The 18,638-nt window shown below is 41.2% G+C and overlaps 2 protein-coding genes across 5 annotated transcripts; one reads left to right on the plus strand and one right to left on the minus strand.

Annotated features, from left to right (window-relative positions):
* The first annotated feature begins 621 nt into the window (after positions 1 to 621).
* Positions 622 to 10,661, plus strand: phf11 (PHD finger protein 11). Of its 4 annotated transcripts, XR_013505140.1 has the most exons (19): positions 622 to 838; positions 2,522 to 2,626; positions 2,744 to 2,877; positions 3,094 to 3,128; positions 3,253 to 3,338; positions 4,638 to 4,708; positions 4,840 to 4,889; positions 4,978 to 5,031; positions 5,164 to 5,188; positions 5,731 to 5,801; positions 5,922 to 6,010; positions 6,130 to 6,149; positions 6,285 to 6,319; positions 6,405 to 6,469; positions 6,891 to 6,960; positions 7,929 to 8,360; positions 8,488 to 8,559; positions 9,075 to 10,249; positions 10,306 to 10,661. XR_013505140.1 is itself a non-coding variant. In XM_078286101.1 (18 exons), exons 1-18 carry the CDS (start codon positions 728 to 730, stop codon positions 9,149 to 9,151), a joined length of 1,602 nt encoding a protein of 533 aa, XP_078142227.1. In that variant the 5' UTR covers positions 622 to 727; the 3' UTR covers positions 9,152 to 10,661. The 4 variants fall into 4 exon arrangements, 2 of the variants coding, with proteins under 2 accessions (XP_078142227.1, XP_078142228.1); XR_013505141.1 differs by lacking the exon at positions 10,306 to 10,661 and having other exon boundaries at positions 7,933 to 8,360; positions 9,075 to 9,140; XM_078286101.1 differs by having other exon boundaries at positions 9,075 to 10,661.
* A 7-nt stretch (positions 10,662 to 10,668) lies between these two features.
* Positions 10,669 to 17,894, minus strand: LOC139927175 (RCC1 and BTB domain-containing protein 1-like). The gene is made up of 12 exons (XM_071919215.2): positions 17,776 to 17,894; positions 16,488 to 16,743; positions 15,909 to 16,059; positions 15,639 to 15,805; positions 14,946 to 15,104; positions 14,752 to 14,859; positions 13,760 to 13,902; positions 13,473 to 13,663; positions 13,085 to 13,211; positions 12,844 to 12,995; positions 12,604 to 12,734; positions 10,669 to 12,350 (listed from the first exon to the last, which is right to left on the minus strand). The coding sequence occupies exons 2-12, from the start codon at positions 16,611 to 16,613 to the stop codon at positions 12,210 to 12,212; spliced, it is 1,596 nt and encodes a 531-aa protein (XP_071775316.1). The 5' UTR covers positions 16,614 to 16,743; positions 17,776 to 17,894; the 3' UTR covers positions 10,669 to 12,209.
* Positions 17,895 to 18,638: the final 744 nt, after the last annotated feature.

Below are 18,638 nucleotides of genomic sequence, written 5' to 3' on the forward strand. Positions count from 1 at the left end.
CTGAGACAAATCAATAAAATTATATGAAGATTAAATGAAAATATGAAATATTTTCAATATGAACCCAGATTTAAAAAAATACAAAACGTCATGACATGTACAATAGAAAAGATATGAGAAAAATATTGGATATGAAAATGTGAATTTTCATATCCCATCGAATCCACACCACCAGTAAGCCAACAAATAAAATCATACATGATCAAAGTTTATAGGCCCAGTGGTTGGAGGACATCAAATAATGAATGTATTATTATTTTTTTTTTTTATTGTACTGGAATAAGTAGGTTACATACATGTATATTTAAATTAAATTGTTGGAGAGAGTCTTTCTCTTTTCCTTCTTCAGAAATATTAATATTCCATGATTTCATAAAGACGGGACAATAATAAACAAAGTGACGCCCCTTGAAATGAAAATCCTTGAGTAGAATGCGTCGTAAATTATTATACTTTTTTAGCATCATCAACCTATGAATGGAAGGAAGACTGTAGCTAGGAGGGAATTCACACACACACTGTAGCAGTGCACGCTGATGGGGGATATTTCCGCTACAACCTGGCAACCACTAAACAATAGAATCAACATTTATATCGGCGAATCATGGGGAATATCTGCAAGTTGCTTTCACATTAACTACTCGACAACGAATGAGATTCAACAGGAAATCAGCTAAATCGTCTCTTTCTCTTCAAAAATATCATTATCTATCGTTGGTCGGTAGATATGAGCCCCGGTAGAAAAGTGCTCTGTATACTTTGTCAAAGGTCCGAGGAGACGAAGATAACTGGACCGTTGTCGACTAAAGACTCCGTCACGGCTCATCAAAACTGCTTGGTAAAAACACGACTTTTAGCCTTGTTTTGTTTTTTTGGTTGTTTTTTTTTGCGTTAAGCTATAGTTGTTGGGCAGGGTTATGTTTGAATCCTGGCGTCTTAATGCCGACTAGCTGAGGAAACCTCCATCAGCTCGACAGGCTGACCAGGAAGAAAAGTCCCAGTCATTTGTTAACGTGAACATCTTCATTCATATCAGGCGGGAAGCGGATAACTGAAACTAGAAACTGTGATGTCATCATAATGCAAAGTAGTAGCTTCTCCACACGTAAGGAATTGGGAAAAGATGGTGACTGTGAGTTTAGCTAGTTTAATACATCCATGGAGTTTAGCCATTGCTGTTTATGAGGGATAAGGGCACGTTTTCTGATTCAGACACTGATACTGAGTAAAGCTTATTCCTGTGTAAAAGCTAAAACATACATGTAGCAATAATAATGTAAAATTGTATTGGTCCCTATGGGGGAAATCTGCCTTCACAGGGAGGTCAGAGGTCAGGCTCAGCTACAGAATAGCAGTCCTACAGCTGGTAGAGATTCAGTGTTTTGCTCAAGGACACTTCAGCAGGGTGGATGCTTGTGTGGAGGACAGTCTCTAATCACTATGTCACCCTAATATCTAATGCAGTTTGAGATTTTATACTGAACAAAAATATAAACGCAACACTTTTGTTTTTGCTCCCATTTTTCATGAGTTGAAATAAAAGATCTAAGATTTTTTCTATGCACACAAAAGTCTTATTTCTCTCAAATTTTGTTCACAAATTTGTTTAAATCCGTGTTAGTGAGCACTTCTCCTTTGCCAAGATAATCCATCCACCTGACTAGGGATGGGCATGAGTACTCGATTTGGACGTCAGTATTCGTTCAACATATAGAGTACTCGCATTTTTTTTTTTTCCTTTGTAAAAAAAACATGTATATAGTAAATATAAACGTAAATTGACCCTGTTCTATATTAAAAGTTTACATTTTTTGGACGGGACTGCTACACCTGACAGGTGTGGCATATCAAGATGCTGATTAAACAGCATGATTATTGCACAGGTGTGCCTTGGGCTGGTCACAATAAAAGTTTTTATCACACAACACAATGCCACAGATGTCGCAAGTTTTGAGGGAGCGTGCAATTGGCATACTGACTGCAGGAATGTCCACCAGAGCTCATGTTGCAGCATGGTAATGCTGCAACATGAGCCATGCTGCCAAACAGAGGCCCCATGTTGCAAGGATCTGTACACAATTCCTGGAAGCTGAAAACATCCCAGTTCTTGCATGGCCTGCATACTCACCAGACATGTCACCCATTGAGCATGTTTGGGATGCTCTGGATCGGCGTGTACGACAAAAATGGGAGCAAAACTAAAAGTGTTGCGTTTATATTTTTGTTGAGTGTACATCTGGATGACATCACAGTCTAGATGCTTGCTTCAGGAAAGAGTTGTTCACGTTCACAAATATGAATTGTACTGTGGTAGATTTCTATATCATGTATTAGTTTTAAATTGAGTGGTATTCCCCTCCAAGACTGCCTTTCATGTACAAATTAATCCAGTTCCTGTAAGACCTCTACCTTTAGAACTGGTATGTTTAGACCTGTTTCTAATGGGAAAAATTAGACTTGTGCATTTGAATTACAATGATGTTGCCCATGATATGTTGTCCTTATGGTATCTCATTTGCAGCTGTATTCCTCTGGTATTTATTGCCAGAATTCACCGGAGTTTGATGACTTATTTGGTTTTTCTGTGGAGGATGTGAAGAGTGAGGTGAAACGAGGAAATAGACTGGTAAATTCTTTATTACTGTCAGTTAGTTGTGAAGATATATTTTTGTTTTTTGGATAAGCCTCATTCAATTCTGTGCCGACAAAAACAAATGAAATATGACCCATTTCTTTGCATTAGACCTGTGACAAATGTAAGAAAAAGGGAGCCACTGCTGGGTGTGAAATAAGACGCTGCAAGAAGTCCTACCATTACCCATGTGCTGTTCAAGATGGAGCTGTGAATATTGAGGATGAGGACAATGGGAAATATGGGTTAGTCCAAGATGTCTATCTATCTGTCTAGAAAATATGTAGTCTATCGCATCCTAAAACATCCTCTATATGTTCTATCTGTTGGAAAAAAAAAAGTTTGACATTTACTTATTGGGTTTAATTGCAGTTGAGAATAGATTCTCAAAAAGAATTGATCATTGGTTAATTATTATTGATAGGATTGTAAAAGCACCTACGTGTGTTTTCACTCTTCAGGTTGTACTGCTACAAGCACAGTCAGCAAAGAGAAGGTGAGTGGGCGCCTTTGAGTTTTCCGTGCCATACACTTCCTGTCTTCCTGTTTCTGTTTTTTACAGTGCATAACGTTTTGCTTTTGGGTGTTTAAATCTTTTTTTTTTTTTTTTTAATTATCAGAAGGCAACGGTACCATAAATAGTCCCGCTTCTTCCTTCAGAGAGCCTGTGACTTCTAACTTAAACCATGAAGCTGCATCATCTAAGGTCTGTACCAAGCGATGTAATTAAATACTATATTGAAATAAGGGACATCACAGAAATTTGCAAATCAGTCTTCCAATACAGATGCTCCATTTTTATTTGTGCCTGGGGAAATGTTAATCCCTGGAAGTTACTGGTGAAATAAATTAGGGATGGGCATGAGTACTCGATTTGGACGTCAGCATTCGTTCAACGTATAGAGTACTCGCATTTTTTTTTTTTGCTTTGTAAAAAAAACCATGTATATAATAAATATAAACGTAAATTGACCCAGTTATATATTAAAAGTTTACATTATTTGGACGGGACTGCTAGCAAAAATGATAGATCTGCGCACGCATTGTTACAGGATCTAACGTTACAGGCAGAATGGCGACCAGGCATAAGAGTTATGTTTGGAAGTATTTCGACAAAATAGACAAAATGAAGGTGCAGTGCAAGCTATGTAACGTTAAACTTGCGTATCATAGAACAACTAGTTCGATGATTAACCATTTGCGCATTAAGCACAAGGAGAAAACAGCGGAGTCAGATAACAGGCGGTCTCACATCAGCTCATTTGCTAGCAGTGTTAGCACACGCCGTTGTGATGCCACCAGGGCAGAGAAGATTAGCCAGCTCATCACGAAAATGGTGACTGGAGATATGCTCCCGTTAAGCTTTGTGGAAGGAGAAGGCTTCCGCGAGCTGATGGCGTTTGTTGAGCCGGAGTACAAGCTACCATCGCGGCGAACAACAGCTACGAGAGTGGAGAAGATGAATGAGGAAAGCGCGGTGAAATTGAGGGCTGATCTGCAAAGTGCCGACAAGGTAGCCTGGTTGTTCAATAAATTAATTTGCACTTGTTTTCCGTTGTTGGCCAATTTACATAAATGTGAAAGCATTAGATAGTAATAGATATTATTAACTTTTTAGCGTTAGCCAAACTTTGGTTCCGCTTGTGTGTTTCCAGTCGGACACGGACCCCTCCCGCAGTTTCGCTTGGGTGTTAATTTCGGACCATATTCTTACGTGAGTTTTTTTTTTTTTTTGCGAGTACTCGAGCACTCCATAATAATTTAATGCGAGTACTCGAATATTGAAATTACTTAAAATGCCCATCCCTAAAATAAATTGACATTTTTTCTGTAGTCCAGTGGTTGAACATTAATATCATGCATAGAAAAACAACAATCCCTTAAAATTAAAGTAACTCTGAAACTTCCAGTTGATAACCCCCAAAGACTCTGGCCCCAAACCCTTTATGAGTTACGTCTTGTGTTCTGTCTTTAGAGAATGATATCCATGCTTTATTTTCATCAGGTGTATTGCCTTGCCTGTGACAACACAGAAGAAAATATTAGTTTGGAGAGTTTGAATAATGTTTCTGTCATGTGAGTATGTTCACATTTTGCAACCATCTTTCTTTGTATGTAATTTGCTCTGTATGTGATCTATATTCCAAACGTTTCTTGTTTCTAGTCTGCTCTCAACATCAGCGTCTCATTGTGTTGTGTGTTCTTAGGTTATACTGTGAAAAACATAGGCCCTCGTCCCATGAGAGGAGGCTCAACAGTAAGTTCTGCTCACAGCGCATCTCATGGCGACATCATCATGTGTTTTGTAGTTTCTTAGTATCACAGATGAAATCATGTATTGACAGATCACAATGCAGTGGCTGGACCGTCTTCTTACAGCGGTGACTCAAACTCATCCAGCAGTCTGAAGCGCTTATCTTCCAAGGTACATGTGCTGTTCACAGTCATTTCAAACAGTCAAGTTTCTTAACACCATGCCATGAGTAAAAATTATTCATTGATTTTAATCTCTTTGCTTTTGCTGTTGAAACAGAGACAGTTGAGTTCCGATGGCAAGTAAGTGTGCGCTGTGATAATTTGCATGCTAGACTTGGCTGTTCTCTGAATTTGTGTTTTTTTTTTCCTGCTAAGTTCTGAAGCTTTTGTGTACAATGTGTTGCATTTTGCGCTTTCAGCTAGGGCTGCATGACTATAGCTAAAATGATGACCCTGATTATTTTGCTAAATATTGTGATCACTGTGATATTATGAATCCCATTTATTAGTATTGATGATTTGAGGAACAAAATTATTTGAATGCACTTTTGGCACCTTATATCAGTGTCCATGCCCATTTTCAATGACATTCTAAATGAAATTAAATGTTTCAATATTGCCGATATGCCAATAATCTACAGTCATTAATGGTGGAAAATTATACATGATACATGATTATACATGATTGTTTAGTCCTGCTTTAAGCTGAGAAAGCTTGCTCTTGCTCCTTGCATCCTTCGCATGATGCTGACTACTTGATGCTTTCTGTGGACTTCTTATAAGGTTTAACAGTTACAACTACATCTGCTGTGACACTGCCTGACCTCTCTTCTCTATCACAGACAGGAAGGGACCCCCTCCAAACGCAACTGCGAAGGCTGGAAGAAGAGGATATCAGATGACTCACATTCAGGTTAGCTCATTGCTTCCAGCACATAAAAGGGTGAATGGCACCCATGTAGGTTTAGACACTCTTTATGATTCAGTTACATGATGATACAACACACTAATTTGTGCGATTCATGCTCTACAGATGAGGATAAAGCTAATGAAGACTTGGCAATGTTTGCCCCTTTAGAGTCCGACTTAGACGAAAGCGCAAACTCAAATCCGGACCACCAAGTAAGTATGATCTCCGATTAATCCAGAGTAACAATATCAGTTGAGGCTATAGACGTTAAATAATTCTGTCTCTCTATTCTTTCTCTCGATCATTCATTTTTCTCCACTTCTCTCTCTAGACTGTGCCTCAGTTTAACAGGTACGATCACTTTTTTGTGATTGATTGGAAATGAGTGTAAAGTTCATGTTTTTAAATTCTTATTTGCAAAGTAATACTTAGATATATATATAGGATAGAAGGATGATTATATAAAATGATGTTCTTCACTCACAGCAATGATGCTGAGACTCCTACTGCTTCCATCTCAGGTAGGCTGTCACAGCAGATAAAGTGTACATATGTAGCCAAGACTTGTTACGCAAGAGGTTTGAAAACTCCTGCTGTGTCCTGCAGGAAATCAGCTGGTGGTTCAAAGCAGAGGTGGAGATAAAGACGAGGACGAAACACTCATACATTCAGTGAGTTCATACTTCACCCATCATTACTGTGAAACACGTCCTGCCTTCAAAGTCTGTATCTGCTGTCCTTAATAGCCGTAACCCACTGTATACTGTATTGAACAAAGACACTTTTCTTTAGTTCAACATGTTAAAGTTTAATTCATGTGTTCCTCTAATTCCTCATTTAGTCCTGCAGTAGATTTATTCATTCTCTATGACTCTTTATTCTCTATTTAAAAGCCATGCCTGTGAAAGCCAATTTGAGTTAGTCCAGCCAGTTCACCTTGGACTGTATATACAATTTATATCTGATTCACCTGTGCCCATAAAAGCAGTTTTCCTTTTTGGTTGATGTTTATTTCTCGTATTCCACCCTATTATCACAATTAGCAGAACAGCTACTATTCCGAAATGAAAAGTGGCCTTTGCTTCCCCTCAGGATGCTGAGTCAGAGAGTCTGTTGCTGCCTGTGATGATCTGCATGGAGTCAGAGACTTCCCAGACAACAGGTACTGCACTCTTCGCTCACTGCTATGTCTTCACTCACATACATCAACCACACTGTCCAGTGTAGCCATTCATGTTGTTTTTAGTAAAGGTGGTAGAGATGATAGAGATTTCAAAGGTAAAGATTACTTTGACAGTGGCAGAACTGGAACTCAGTGATAAAATCGCATGAGAAGATGAACTTTTTTTTTTTTTCTGCAGCAGAGAGAAAGATGTAAATAAAAATACAATATATAAAACATTTTGAAGATTTAAAGATACAGTGTCTTCATCGTGCTAATACAGAGCTCTTATTAGCTAGAAAGAAATCTTGCTCTGTTGACTGATAATAATAATTATAATATGAATGTGACACCTAATTGGTCAGAGTGCAGGGTCAGCTACAGAGCAGCACACCTGGAGCAGGAAGAGATTCAGTGTCTTGCTCAAGGACACTTCAACAGGGTGGATGTTTCATGGTTTCAAGCCGACACGGAGGCTTGAAACCAGGTCCTCCATTGGAAAGATGGTCTCCCTACTCATTATGCCGCCCTGCTAGTCGGCAGTTTAGAGATTTAGACATTTTCAGTCCAGGGTAAGAGCTTATCTGCAGGGTGAAAATGTGCATCATTGGCTATCTGCATTTCAGATTTACAAAGCAGATGTCCAAATGTGTATTGTTAACCATTCACATTATCAGTTTGACACATGGAAATAACTTATGTACGGAAATGTGAACAGAAAAATGTACAGCTCATGTGCATGGACATAGATCAGATTATGCAAGCAGTGCAGATGTACATTGCAGTCCAGAGCAGAGCAAAGGAGCAAGGCAGTTCATAGCAGTCCAGAGCTTTGCACAGAGACAGCGCAGTTGCCGAGTTGTGGCAGGAAGCTTGCAAATTGCTCAAAGATCAAACAGATTATATTAACTGAAACCAAGTGATGTCATGTAAGCTCAGATGATGTGTGGAGCTGTCTCTCCTCTCAGGCAGCAGTCTTGAGCAGAGTCCTGGTACCTGCCTCGGCTCCAACCACAGGCCTGACCCACACACCGCCGGGCCTTCCGGTCCACAGGGAGGCCCCGCTGGGCCCGCTGACCTCCCTCCCTGTCCTGGCCGCTCACAACCTCTCGATGCTACCGGGTCAGCTCTGCGCACCAGCTCGCCCGTTTCACCGGCACCCCCTGAAAATAGCTGTGTACCCCCCCCACCTTCCTCTCACTCACCCCCTAATGGCCCACAACACTCCTCCCCTCCCTCTCCTGTGTCCCTTCCCTCAGTCCCAGAGCCCAGCATCGACTCCGCCAGCTTCTGGAAAGGCTGCAACCAGGCCGGGTGTACGCAGGGCGTCTTCTCCGACTTCATCAGCGAAATGAACAACATCTCCAACAGGATTCAGTCGGACCAGGCCAGCCAGGAGGGTGAGGGAGGATAAATGGTTAATGAACTCTGGCACTCAAGCCAATGCCTGACATGGGCCAGCATCACTGTCTCATCATTTACTCCTATCACACTGTGAAATATAAAACTCCTCTCTTCTTTTGACAGATTATAATGTTGCCCTGAGAGTGATGGAAGCCTCTGGGAAACTGGCAGAGCTAATGACCAAGCAGCAGGAAGGTGAAGCAAATATTTTATAGGCAGAATTTCCACTGTCAAATTGCACTACTGTGCCTTTGTGGAAGAGAATCAGGCAGTTAAATATAAAATTTTAGCAGTCAAAACAAGTCGATATAGTATAAATTGTTGCATAACCATGTTACTTCTGTGTATTGTATATTGCTGTTTACTGTTTTACTGTGTGTATATTGTGTGCTGCTATTGCTTTGTTGTTGTAGGAGAGTGAACCAAGACAAATTCCTATCAACTATGTTGACATGGCAATAAAATTATTGAATCTTGAATCTTGAATTAATAAGCAAATAATATAAATTGTTCCCAAATGTTTGAAGTGATAGTGAAAACCAGGCCATTTAGTTTTCTATGTATTTATCTTGTTTTATAAATAATGTTACAGCAATCTTTAACACATACACAAATATTGGCCCGGAATACTAGATCTTCTAAATTCAAAATTGCAGTTTTTCGTAATGAAAATAAAATGCCATCTAAATGACAACTCACCTGTTGTCCAGAATTGAAGAAGAAACAGACAGAGCTGCGAAAGGCCGCAGCAGCCATGGACAAGGTGATGTCGGCCCTGAGGAGATGAGTCCGGACACATCAACAACCTGTAAGATCCTTCCACACCTCTCACACTCGTCTGGAGGTCAATGCTTACATCTAACTTTTTTCTACGTTCTGTGATGGTCCGTTATTATTTTAAAATGTTTTTTTAATATACAGTATATTTTTTTATTGATTGTGCCTTTCATTTTATATTATTTACAAAATGGTAGATAGGGCTGGATATCGAAATACAATACTGGACCAATATTTGGCATCGTTAACAATCCTTAAGGGTTAAAAGATATAAAATGTTGAAATCTTGCAATGTGATTTCAGTTTTATTATGAGCTCATGATTATGAGCTTTTTTATTGAGTAAATCAAGTGTAGATGGTATAATTATATTTAGGAAAGATGTTAGAAATTAATTTACATATTTACATTTATTCATTCAACAATAAAAGGTGTTGGGGAAAACAAGTATGTTTTCAAAACCTATATCAAATGTGAAGTATTGGAAACAGTATTGGTAGTAAAAAAGTTCCATACCCAGCCCTAAAAGTGGAACCAAGTTTTTCTGAATCTTATAACGGTAGAAGTTGTTTTATTATGTATTTTTTGAAATACAATTGTATTGCAGTTGTTCACCCTCAGCACCATGTTCTCAGGTGTTTTGGTGAGTGCTTTTTTCCATCAGTGCTGAGCTGAGATGTAGTATACCATCAGCAGCTTCCTATACTTCAAATGGAACATTTTCTATTGTATACCTACAGTGGAAAATCTAAGTTAGAGGATATTGATCTTTACAACACACTCTTTAGTAAATGTAATCTGATATTTAATGGAACCTAAAAATGTTTTCCCTCATGTAATGATGGTCTTCATCTGGGCATTTGTTCGTTAGTCACATATACTGTACAGTCTCTCTGAATCTACTGGGCTGATTTTGACAAACAGGTAGATGATTCATCAAGCTTTTGGGATCTAGCATTTACTAAATTACACCCATTGGCCCACAGGGGGTGCTACTGGCAAGTGTTTTGCATACATTTCTCACAAAGATGTCCAAGCTCCTTTCATTTGATTCGTTTAAAGGAAATTTTAATTGTCAGTCATTGGCCAAAAGGGGACGCTGATCATTGGTGGAGTTCATATTTACTGTAGGCTTGTTAAATCATGCCTTCAAAGTAGTAAACAGGGTAGTGAAGAGCTGAAATAATGCTGCAATTTAGAATGGAATATTAGCAACTCTAGTTTTTATGGTGTAGCCTATGGTTCATCATGATGTATGGTACATTGTCTAAAAATCTTAAAAGAAGAAAGTTTGTGCCTCAGGTGGTGCCTTATTTTACATGCACAAAACAGACAATTCGCAGAAGTTCATGAGGTCTAGGAAATTAATTTTTGTTTGTCCTGTACCTGTTTTCTAATATCACCACGTATCAGTCTAAGACATGATTATCCTTGTTGTTGTTTGGTTGAATGCATTGTTGATTGATTGATTGTGTTTTTGAATACTTAAACATTTGTCAAAAGAAGACATTGAACACAGAAGCAGTGTATTTATTTTATTTCTTTTTTAATTTTCTTTGCTCGTTTGCAGTGGTCACAAAACTCAACTGGCACTTGTATGCAATATCATTGGCATAGAGGTATAATTCATGATTTTGAATTAATAAAAGTCTGCTCTTCTAGCAACTTTGTTGCATAGAAATAAGCAAATATGTTTTTAAAAAATCTTAAAATCTGTAGAGCAGATGTCACTAAACAACCGTATAAATGTTCTGTAATACTGTAAAATATTGTTTACTGCAAAGGTATTGTTTATTGTTTACTGCAAGATAGACAGACAAGATATGACAGGGGTGGAAAAAGAGGCAAGTGTTATAAAAAGCTAGAATCCAGCCCCTATCACCTAAGCATCAGCAAGGCAACTCTGCTTTAAAGTGATTTCAAACTGCCAAAAAGTTTGTTTTTTGGCTCCAGAACTTTCAGCCAGCAAGTCAGGCAAGTTTAACGCTAAAAAGTGTTGGCTGAAGTGCCAGTTGTCACCAATGAAGTAAAACGGTTTGTGCAGGTAAAAGAGACATGCGGCATAAACACTTTTTTATGTTATGGAGCTTTAGCTGCACCAAGTAATACTTTCCACCCTATGGAATCATAAATGTAGCACACAGATGGATGGTTTTCACATCTGTAACAGTTTAAGACTGTTCCACCTCACTAGTAACCTGAGTTCCTGTCTTCTGGTCATCCTATGACCTAGACATAAGATTACACCTTGGCGTTGCAGCTATGCGAGCAACTAGGACTTATAATCGTGGACTGGAATTTGACCTGCACAATCTCAAAGCTTAGATGCCTGTGCATTGAGTTTGGAGGGGAAAAAATGCCACTGTGCAAAATCCCCTTGCCTGAGTCTATACTCTTGATATGTCACTGTCCAGTCTTCAAACTACTGGTTCTCACCTAGCATCTAGAAGTGCTAACAGCCTGACACCTCATCCTGAATTCATGCTAATGCCATAAATCCACATGGCACATCCAGACTCAATATGTAAAGTAGAGTCCTAGTTAAAAGGAACAAAATCATATCCAAGTTGAGTGGACAAACAAGTGCAAAAGGTCAACAACACTCAAGAACTAGCTTGATCAATTAAATAGAATAATAGAAGTGGTACAATGATGTCGGGAGACTGGCAAGAATCTTTGAAATTAACAAAGAAAATCCATAAAAGAAAAACCAGACGAGGCTATGCCTCTGAATATCCCATGCCATACATTTCAGTCTTGCTTTACATAATGTGTAGACAACAGTAGGCAGTCAGGCACTTTGGCAAACACAGTACCTAACTGGACTGTCTAATGGTGCTGCTATCAGACAGCTAGGCCTAGTGATTTTAGCATGTATAGCTCCCATGTGATAGACACAATTCTGGTCTGGAATGAGATGAATCAAGGATGAGACGGTGATGTCAAGAATCGAAAGACATCCATTGCGTAACCTCTTGTCAGTGAAGGTAAATGTAATCCAGCTGACGGCGTTCCCCAGTATCCCATGGCATCATCCACATCTGTTACTATGGTCACCTTGGGTTGAGGTCAGTTCTTGAAGGCTCCACAGCGGCTGGCTCGACAGATGAAGTCTTTGAGCAGGTTGCCGTCAATCTGCCAGAAGGCAGTGGTCTGGGTTACCTCGGTCAGGTGGTTCACGCAGAACTTAAAGCAGAACTCTTCCAGATCCTAAATGCCAACAAGGAAAACAGTACGTTGGACCACAAACAAGCAAAAAACAAGCAAAAAAACAATACGTTTTCTTGTTGGATGAAACCGAAGCAGACATTATCAGTCCTAATTGTAATCTAGAATAATTGACCCTTAATCTATAAAGGCAACAAACATTTGCTATAGAACAGGTTGAATGGTTTCACATCTACATACAAACAGAAAGTAGTTGGTTTCACCTGTATGTTTAGACTGTTGGGTGAAGACTAACCTCTGCATCATAGCGCACAGCTGCAGACAGCAGGGAGAAGGCATTTTCCACGGTGATGCCCCTCTTTATAATGTGCTGACACAGACGTTTCAGGCGGTTCTCACAATACGACGTGGCCAGGTCCAGCAGCCCTGAGAGAGAGAGAACAGGTACAGATTATACATCGACAGTAGGAACTAATGATAACCGTACTGACAAATGCACCTATCAGTCGGGCTACGGCACGTGTGTGGGTCTGACCAATAGCATCCTCGGGAGGCAGCTCCACGTCGTCTGTGTAGAGGAACTCCAGGAAGGAGCGGTAGACTGGGTAGGAGAACTGGTCTATCTCTATCACCTCCTTCATGTCTTCATTCCAGTGGGACTGGAACATGGATCTGAAGTGTTCACACCTGCGTAGCCAGAGAATAGATACAGCTGTTAGTGTTACATTGTAACACTAACAGCGTGTGTTTGATTACTGTGAGATTACATCCCTGACCTGATCTTGAGCACTGCTTTGTGGACATAGATGTATTTGCCATCAACACTGAACTTGAGGTCAGCTGTCTCTGGGCTGTCAAACTCTTTCTTCAGTGACTGGGCCACAGTCAAGAAGTCGTCATGCTCTAGAGAGAGAGAACATACACAGACATCAAGCTCTGGCATCAGGAAGGTAAGAGAGGTGTAGCAATGCTATGAACGATGTATCCCCCCCCCAAATAAGAGTGGCCAGAACAAGTTCCCTTACTGTTTCTTTTTTTATATAGACAAGAGGAAAGCTGACAGAGACACAGAGTAGAGTAGAGGAGACACAGGACAGAGGGTTTTGGTGGGATTCGATCCTAAGCCAGCAGGGACACAGGTGAGTCCAGAGACAAGGGTCTTACCCATGGAAAGCAGCCTCCACATAACTGAGGGAGTGGCGAAGCATGCAAAGACATCGTCAGTGCAGGTAAAGTGCGTGAGGTGAGGCAGCACGATAGACTGGCCCCTGCACTGCCCCCACATGTACACCTGACCACTCTGGGTCTTAGCAGCTGATGTATGTGTGGAGTGACAGGCAGCGATCTCTACGATTCTGTCAAAGAAGCCAGAGAAGACAGGTCAGTCAGCACAAGCGTATGAGACAGTCAGGACAGATTTTGTTTTGTGTGTGTGGTGACGGTTCTTTCACCTCTCTTTCTCGGTCATGATCTGCACTGGGCTGAGCTGGTTGCTCTTGCTGCCAGTGCCCAGCTGTCCATATGTGTTGGCACCCCAGGCGTAGAGCAACCCTTCGTCTGTTAGTGCCAGGGAATGGGCGTAGCCAGAGACAATCTGGAGGGAACAAAAATCTACCTTAGACCATTTTAACAAGCCAAATCTCAAGTTTTTCACATATAGACATCTTTAAACAATCCAATCAAAGTCTACTTTAAGCAGAATGAAAAGATCAGGAGAATGTAAATTCAGTTCCTCTTGCAAACACACATGTTCACTTTTATACGAGGAAATGTCTATTTTGGTTCACTTGAGTTCTTAAAAGGTCCCGATCCTCTTTCCATTTAGAACTCAACCCTTTTATGACTGTTGTGGCTATAATATTTGTGCTTTTCTTTGATGAAAAAGAGCCAATATTAAAATCAAGGCATGGATATGGGCTGAATCAAATAAGGCCAATCATAGTCCACTTCTCAGCTCTTTCAAACATTAGTCTATAAGCTAATTTGATGGAGCCAGTAAAATGCAATTTTAAAAATCTGTTTTTGACCCAGTCCTGAAAGAATGCAATATTGAGCAACAAATATTCTATGCAAACAACTGCATCCCAAAGTGAAACAAACAAATGAACTAGGAGCACTTGGTGTTCACAATGCGCAAATAAAGCAAACTGGAAAGGGAACTCAAATGCAAACTATAACCAAACTTTGAGGTTTGTTAATCTGCGAAGGGTCTGAGATTGTTTGTTCACACGTCATGTGCACAAAATATGCAACCACATCAATCTGAGTTCACTTTGAACAGCTGAAATGGTCCAAGAAATAGACTCGCCTAAATACTAACTGAAATGAGTATTTATAAAACTGCATTTGTATACAGTATGTGTACAGAGAAGTTTAGTTTGTTTGTGTGTGTGTGTGTGTGTGTGTGTGTGTGTAATCTCACATATCCACAGCAGTGTCTCACCTGTTGTACACATAAGCCCTGCAGGGTCACAAGGCGACAGGGAGTGAGCTGGTTCCCATTATTTCCCAATCCAAGTTGTCCATTCCCATTGTAGCCCCAACCGTACACCTGGGAAACATGAAGAGAAGGACTCTAGTGTTTTGACCGGAGCTGGATTACAGTTCTGTTAGCTCCAGCACAGGTTAGGCACTCACTTCTCCATTGTCCACCACTGCCAAGGAGGAGGTCTGACCACAGACGATACTGACAGCCGCCTTGTTCTGCAAGCAGTTGGACACTCTCCGCGGTGTGGGCTGGTTCGCTGTGGAGCCTGAGCCCACCTGACCACAGTTATTGTAGCCCCATGCATACACCTGGCAGGTGGGAAGTTAAAGATGAGAGGTGAGCTAAAATACTCAAGTGATGGAGAGCTGTATCATACGCTTAAAACAGGGCATTGGTTTTTAGCCTGAGATTATTGTGTGACATGAAAGGCAGCAACTTATTATACAGCAGTTTCAACAACTAACATCCCAGTTAAATTATTCAACAGCCCCTTGTTTCATGGATTTCAAACACATTGAAAACAATTTTTTATGTCTGGTAGCCTGATTGTACAGTGTATTAGAGTATATAGCTGACCGTGTGAAAAATGTGTTTGAAGCACAATAAGTTCTTTATGGCTGAGCTTAGTTTTCCATGTTTTCCATACATGGGGATAAAGTTATGTTGTGATTAGGCCCCTGTAATGGTCAGTGTGACTAAGCATTGCCTATGACCAAAGCTGAATCACCTGTTTTGGTTAGAAACACGTCCTCGGGAGATGCTTTACTTACTTTACCTACTTTACTTATAATTCTGCTGTTAAGTAACAGATTTTTTTCCCCAGAAGCATTCCAGACGCTCACCTCTCCTGAGTCGGTCAGAGCCATAGAGTGATGAGAGCCACAAGCCACCTCTGTGACCTTCTTATTGAGCAGGTTGGCAGACACAAGCACTGGAACCACTCCTTGGTTGGTGGTCCCGTTTCCCAGTTGGCTGTAGCCGTTATGGCCCCAGGCAAAAAGCTCTCCCTCTGAAACACAAAATGCTTAGTCATTCTGCAGCACTGTTTCAAGCCTACTGTGTAGAGAATTGTACTTCCACAACTGAATGCGCCCGCAAAGATGTGCTGCTACCTTCAGTGGCCAGCAGGATGTGGGGCCCACTGCCGTAGCTCAGGCTCACCACCTTCCTCCCACTCAGGAAGTCCAGCTTCTTGGGTACAATGCTGCTTAGGCTGTCCCCTGTCCCAAGGCAGTTACTGCAGTTTAATCCAAACACATACACCTGAGTGCAGAGAGATAAAGGAAGAGGGAGAAAGAGAGAACGAGCGATATGGGTCAGTGATAAGCAGGTCAAAGCCCTGTGACGGCCCCAGTCAGCCGCGTGGGTAACAGGTCACATCCCAGATACACAGACATCAATACCAGTGGGCAGGGCTGATAGGAGCTGTGTAGGTGGAGTCCTGATACCACAAATCCTTCCCCTTTACTACATAATCATCAGTAATACATAAAAATACAGTGAGATGACCACCAGGAAGCATTAGGCCTAGTTTATGAGTCTTTCCTTGAACACCACATCAGTTAATTTCTTCCTTTTTAAAAGCAACCCTTGCAGCCTTACAAATCCATCTAGAAAAGTCAGCCAACAACTTGGCTAAAGTCCCCTTGCTTCCCAACCCCCGTGCCCCTGATTGCCCTCTGACCTCTCACCTCATCATCACTGGTGATGTAGATGACCTCATTGGCACATGTTCCAAACACACAGGCCTTCCGTATGGAGGAGAGCTCCTGGGGCCCCATCAGGGTGAAGAGGGGCCATTTGGTCACATCCACCATGTTGTTCTCGCCCTGACTCCGTGGTGAAGGCGGTGGGGTGGAGGGGCGTACCTCAAACCCAGGGCAGGGCGGGACACGGGAGAGGGGCAGGGGAGGGTCTAGGTGGGCAACACTGCCAGCGCTGCCACAGCTTTTGCCAATGAGTGTGAAAAACATGACCGCACACACAAAGTCAGAGAACATCAAACACTTTTTCCACTTTCATTCAAACACAGCACTTGCTCTTACAAAACAGCACTAATCTCAGTTGGGAAGGGAATTACTTAATACTTACTTTTTGACACAGGTTTTGCCCTTGAGCAAAACTGACATTATTGCAGAGTCTATGCTTTTAGACAGTGTTAACTGTGAAATGGTTTGACATTTGGGGAGAAACGGGCTTTACATACACAATGAAGTTCAGCTTAGTGTGAAAAAAACGTTAAGCAACGTTACCGTTACTTCATCTCACTGAGGAGATTAGAGACAAGTTCGGTCGTAAGGTGTAGCTCAAAGAGATTTGGGGTTAGCTCGCAATCACACTGGTATGTCTAATCACAGCCTAGCACCGATTCTGCTGTTACCTCATTCAATTCATTTAAACGGCAAAGAAAGAGGGAGTTACGTCTCGTAACTGGGCTCCAGAGTTAATGCAATACACAAGCTGATCAACTGTTAAAGCTGCATGCCCGTTTTCTGGCTCTCTAAAATAAATATTGCCAAAAATAGTTTAACAATCCAGTGGGATCAAACCAAGGCTTTCTATTTCAGTACAAGTGAACTTGATGGGTTTAAGGATAAGTTATGTGTTGCGAGGAGTGCCAAGAGAGGTTACGTTAGTCAGTAAGAGCGTTAGCAACTATTATGTTACTTCCAACTAGTTAATGTTAGCTGAGCAGAAGAACAGCAAGGTAATTTGTATTAAAGCCCCCACCAGAGATGGCCCACTCAACTGTTAGATAAAAGCGCTAGCCATTGTTAGAAATGCATTATTCAGCAAGCTGTCTAGCTGACACAACACAACAAAGCGAACGTAGCGAGTACTACAGACAGTGGTCCGTTTGGAATGTTACCATAACCAAAGCTAACTGGCTAAATTTACCTATTTTGCCTGGTAGAAAACAAGAGAGCGAAGAAGATTGAAGCTATAGAATACAAATATTAACAATGCTTTCAAACCCACCTGTTAGACACGTCTGTCTCTGATGTTGTTGACGAGTCTAGCCGACAATTTCACCATTACGAACGGGTTGGTGGGCTGTTTTCTTTCGCTTGCTGTTTGCTGCTGAATCTGCCACACTGAACTCCTCCGACTGTTTGCGGAAGTGAGGAGAAAAACAATATCACGTGATAAAAAAAAAGGCCGCAGTAATCGAACGCAGAACTCAGTTTGATAAAACTGTACATTGGAAACTCCTAGTTGATGAAATCATGAACTGTGTGTTATTCACTGACCAAGCTGGTCATTGTAAATCCGTGAGCAAATGCCCTAGGACCGGGTTTACCCCTTCATCCAGTGGACAGCATGTGTTATTGTTTTGAGGCAGAGACTGCAATCTGAACTTTCTCTGCCGGAATCTGGGTCACAGCAGTGTAAATGTTCCACTGGCCAGCTTGTTATCTGATTGTGCCTGATTGACGCGCGTTTTTGCCACACTTCCCGGGCAGCCCTATTTCCATGTCTGCAAGTTAATAATCACCCACCAGTCAGTGTGTTCACCACACATACTTGGAGTCGGCCAACTGAAAGTATGCCACTTTCACATCAAACTTGTTCATAACAAAACCAGCCCTTCAAAAGTCTACCGTCTAGTGAGCGTTGAAAATGTGCTAGAGCGGCAGAATCCAGCAATTAGACGGGGAGTAACCGTGCCTTGCCTTTGGTCTGGTGTCAGCTCTGTACTGACTGTCTAATAGGCCTAGGTGGTCAGGGAAATGCACATACATCATCACCTACAAGGAGGAATTTTGCAGCCTACCTTTTCAGGACCATGGACAGCTAATGGCCCCATCACCCTCATTCTTTTAGGATTCCTTCTATTTGTT

Source organism: Centroberyx gerrardi, chromosome 10 (genome assembly GCF_048128805.1).
Source record: "Centroberyx gerrardi isolate f3 chromosome 10, fCenGer3.hap1.cur.20231027, whole genome shotgun sequence".
Lineage (NCBI taxonomy): Eukaryota > Metazoa > Chordata > Actinopteri > Beryciformes > Berycidae > Centroberyx > Centroberyx gerrardi.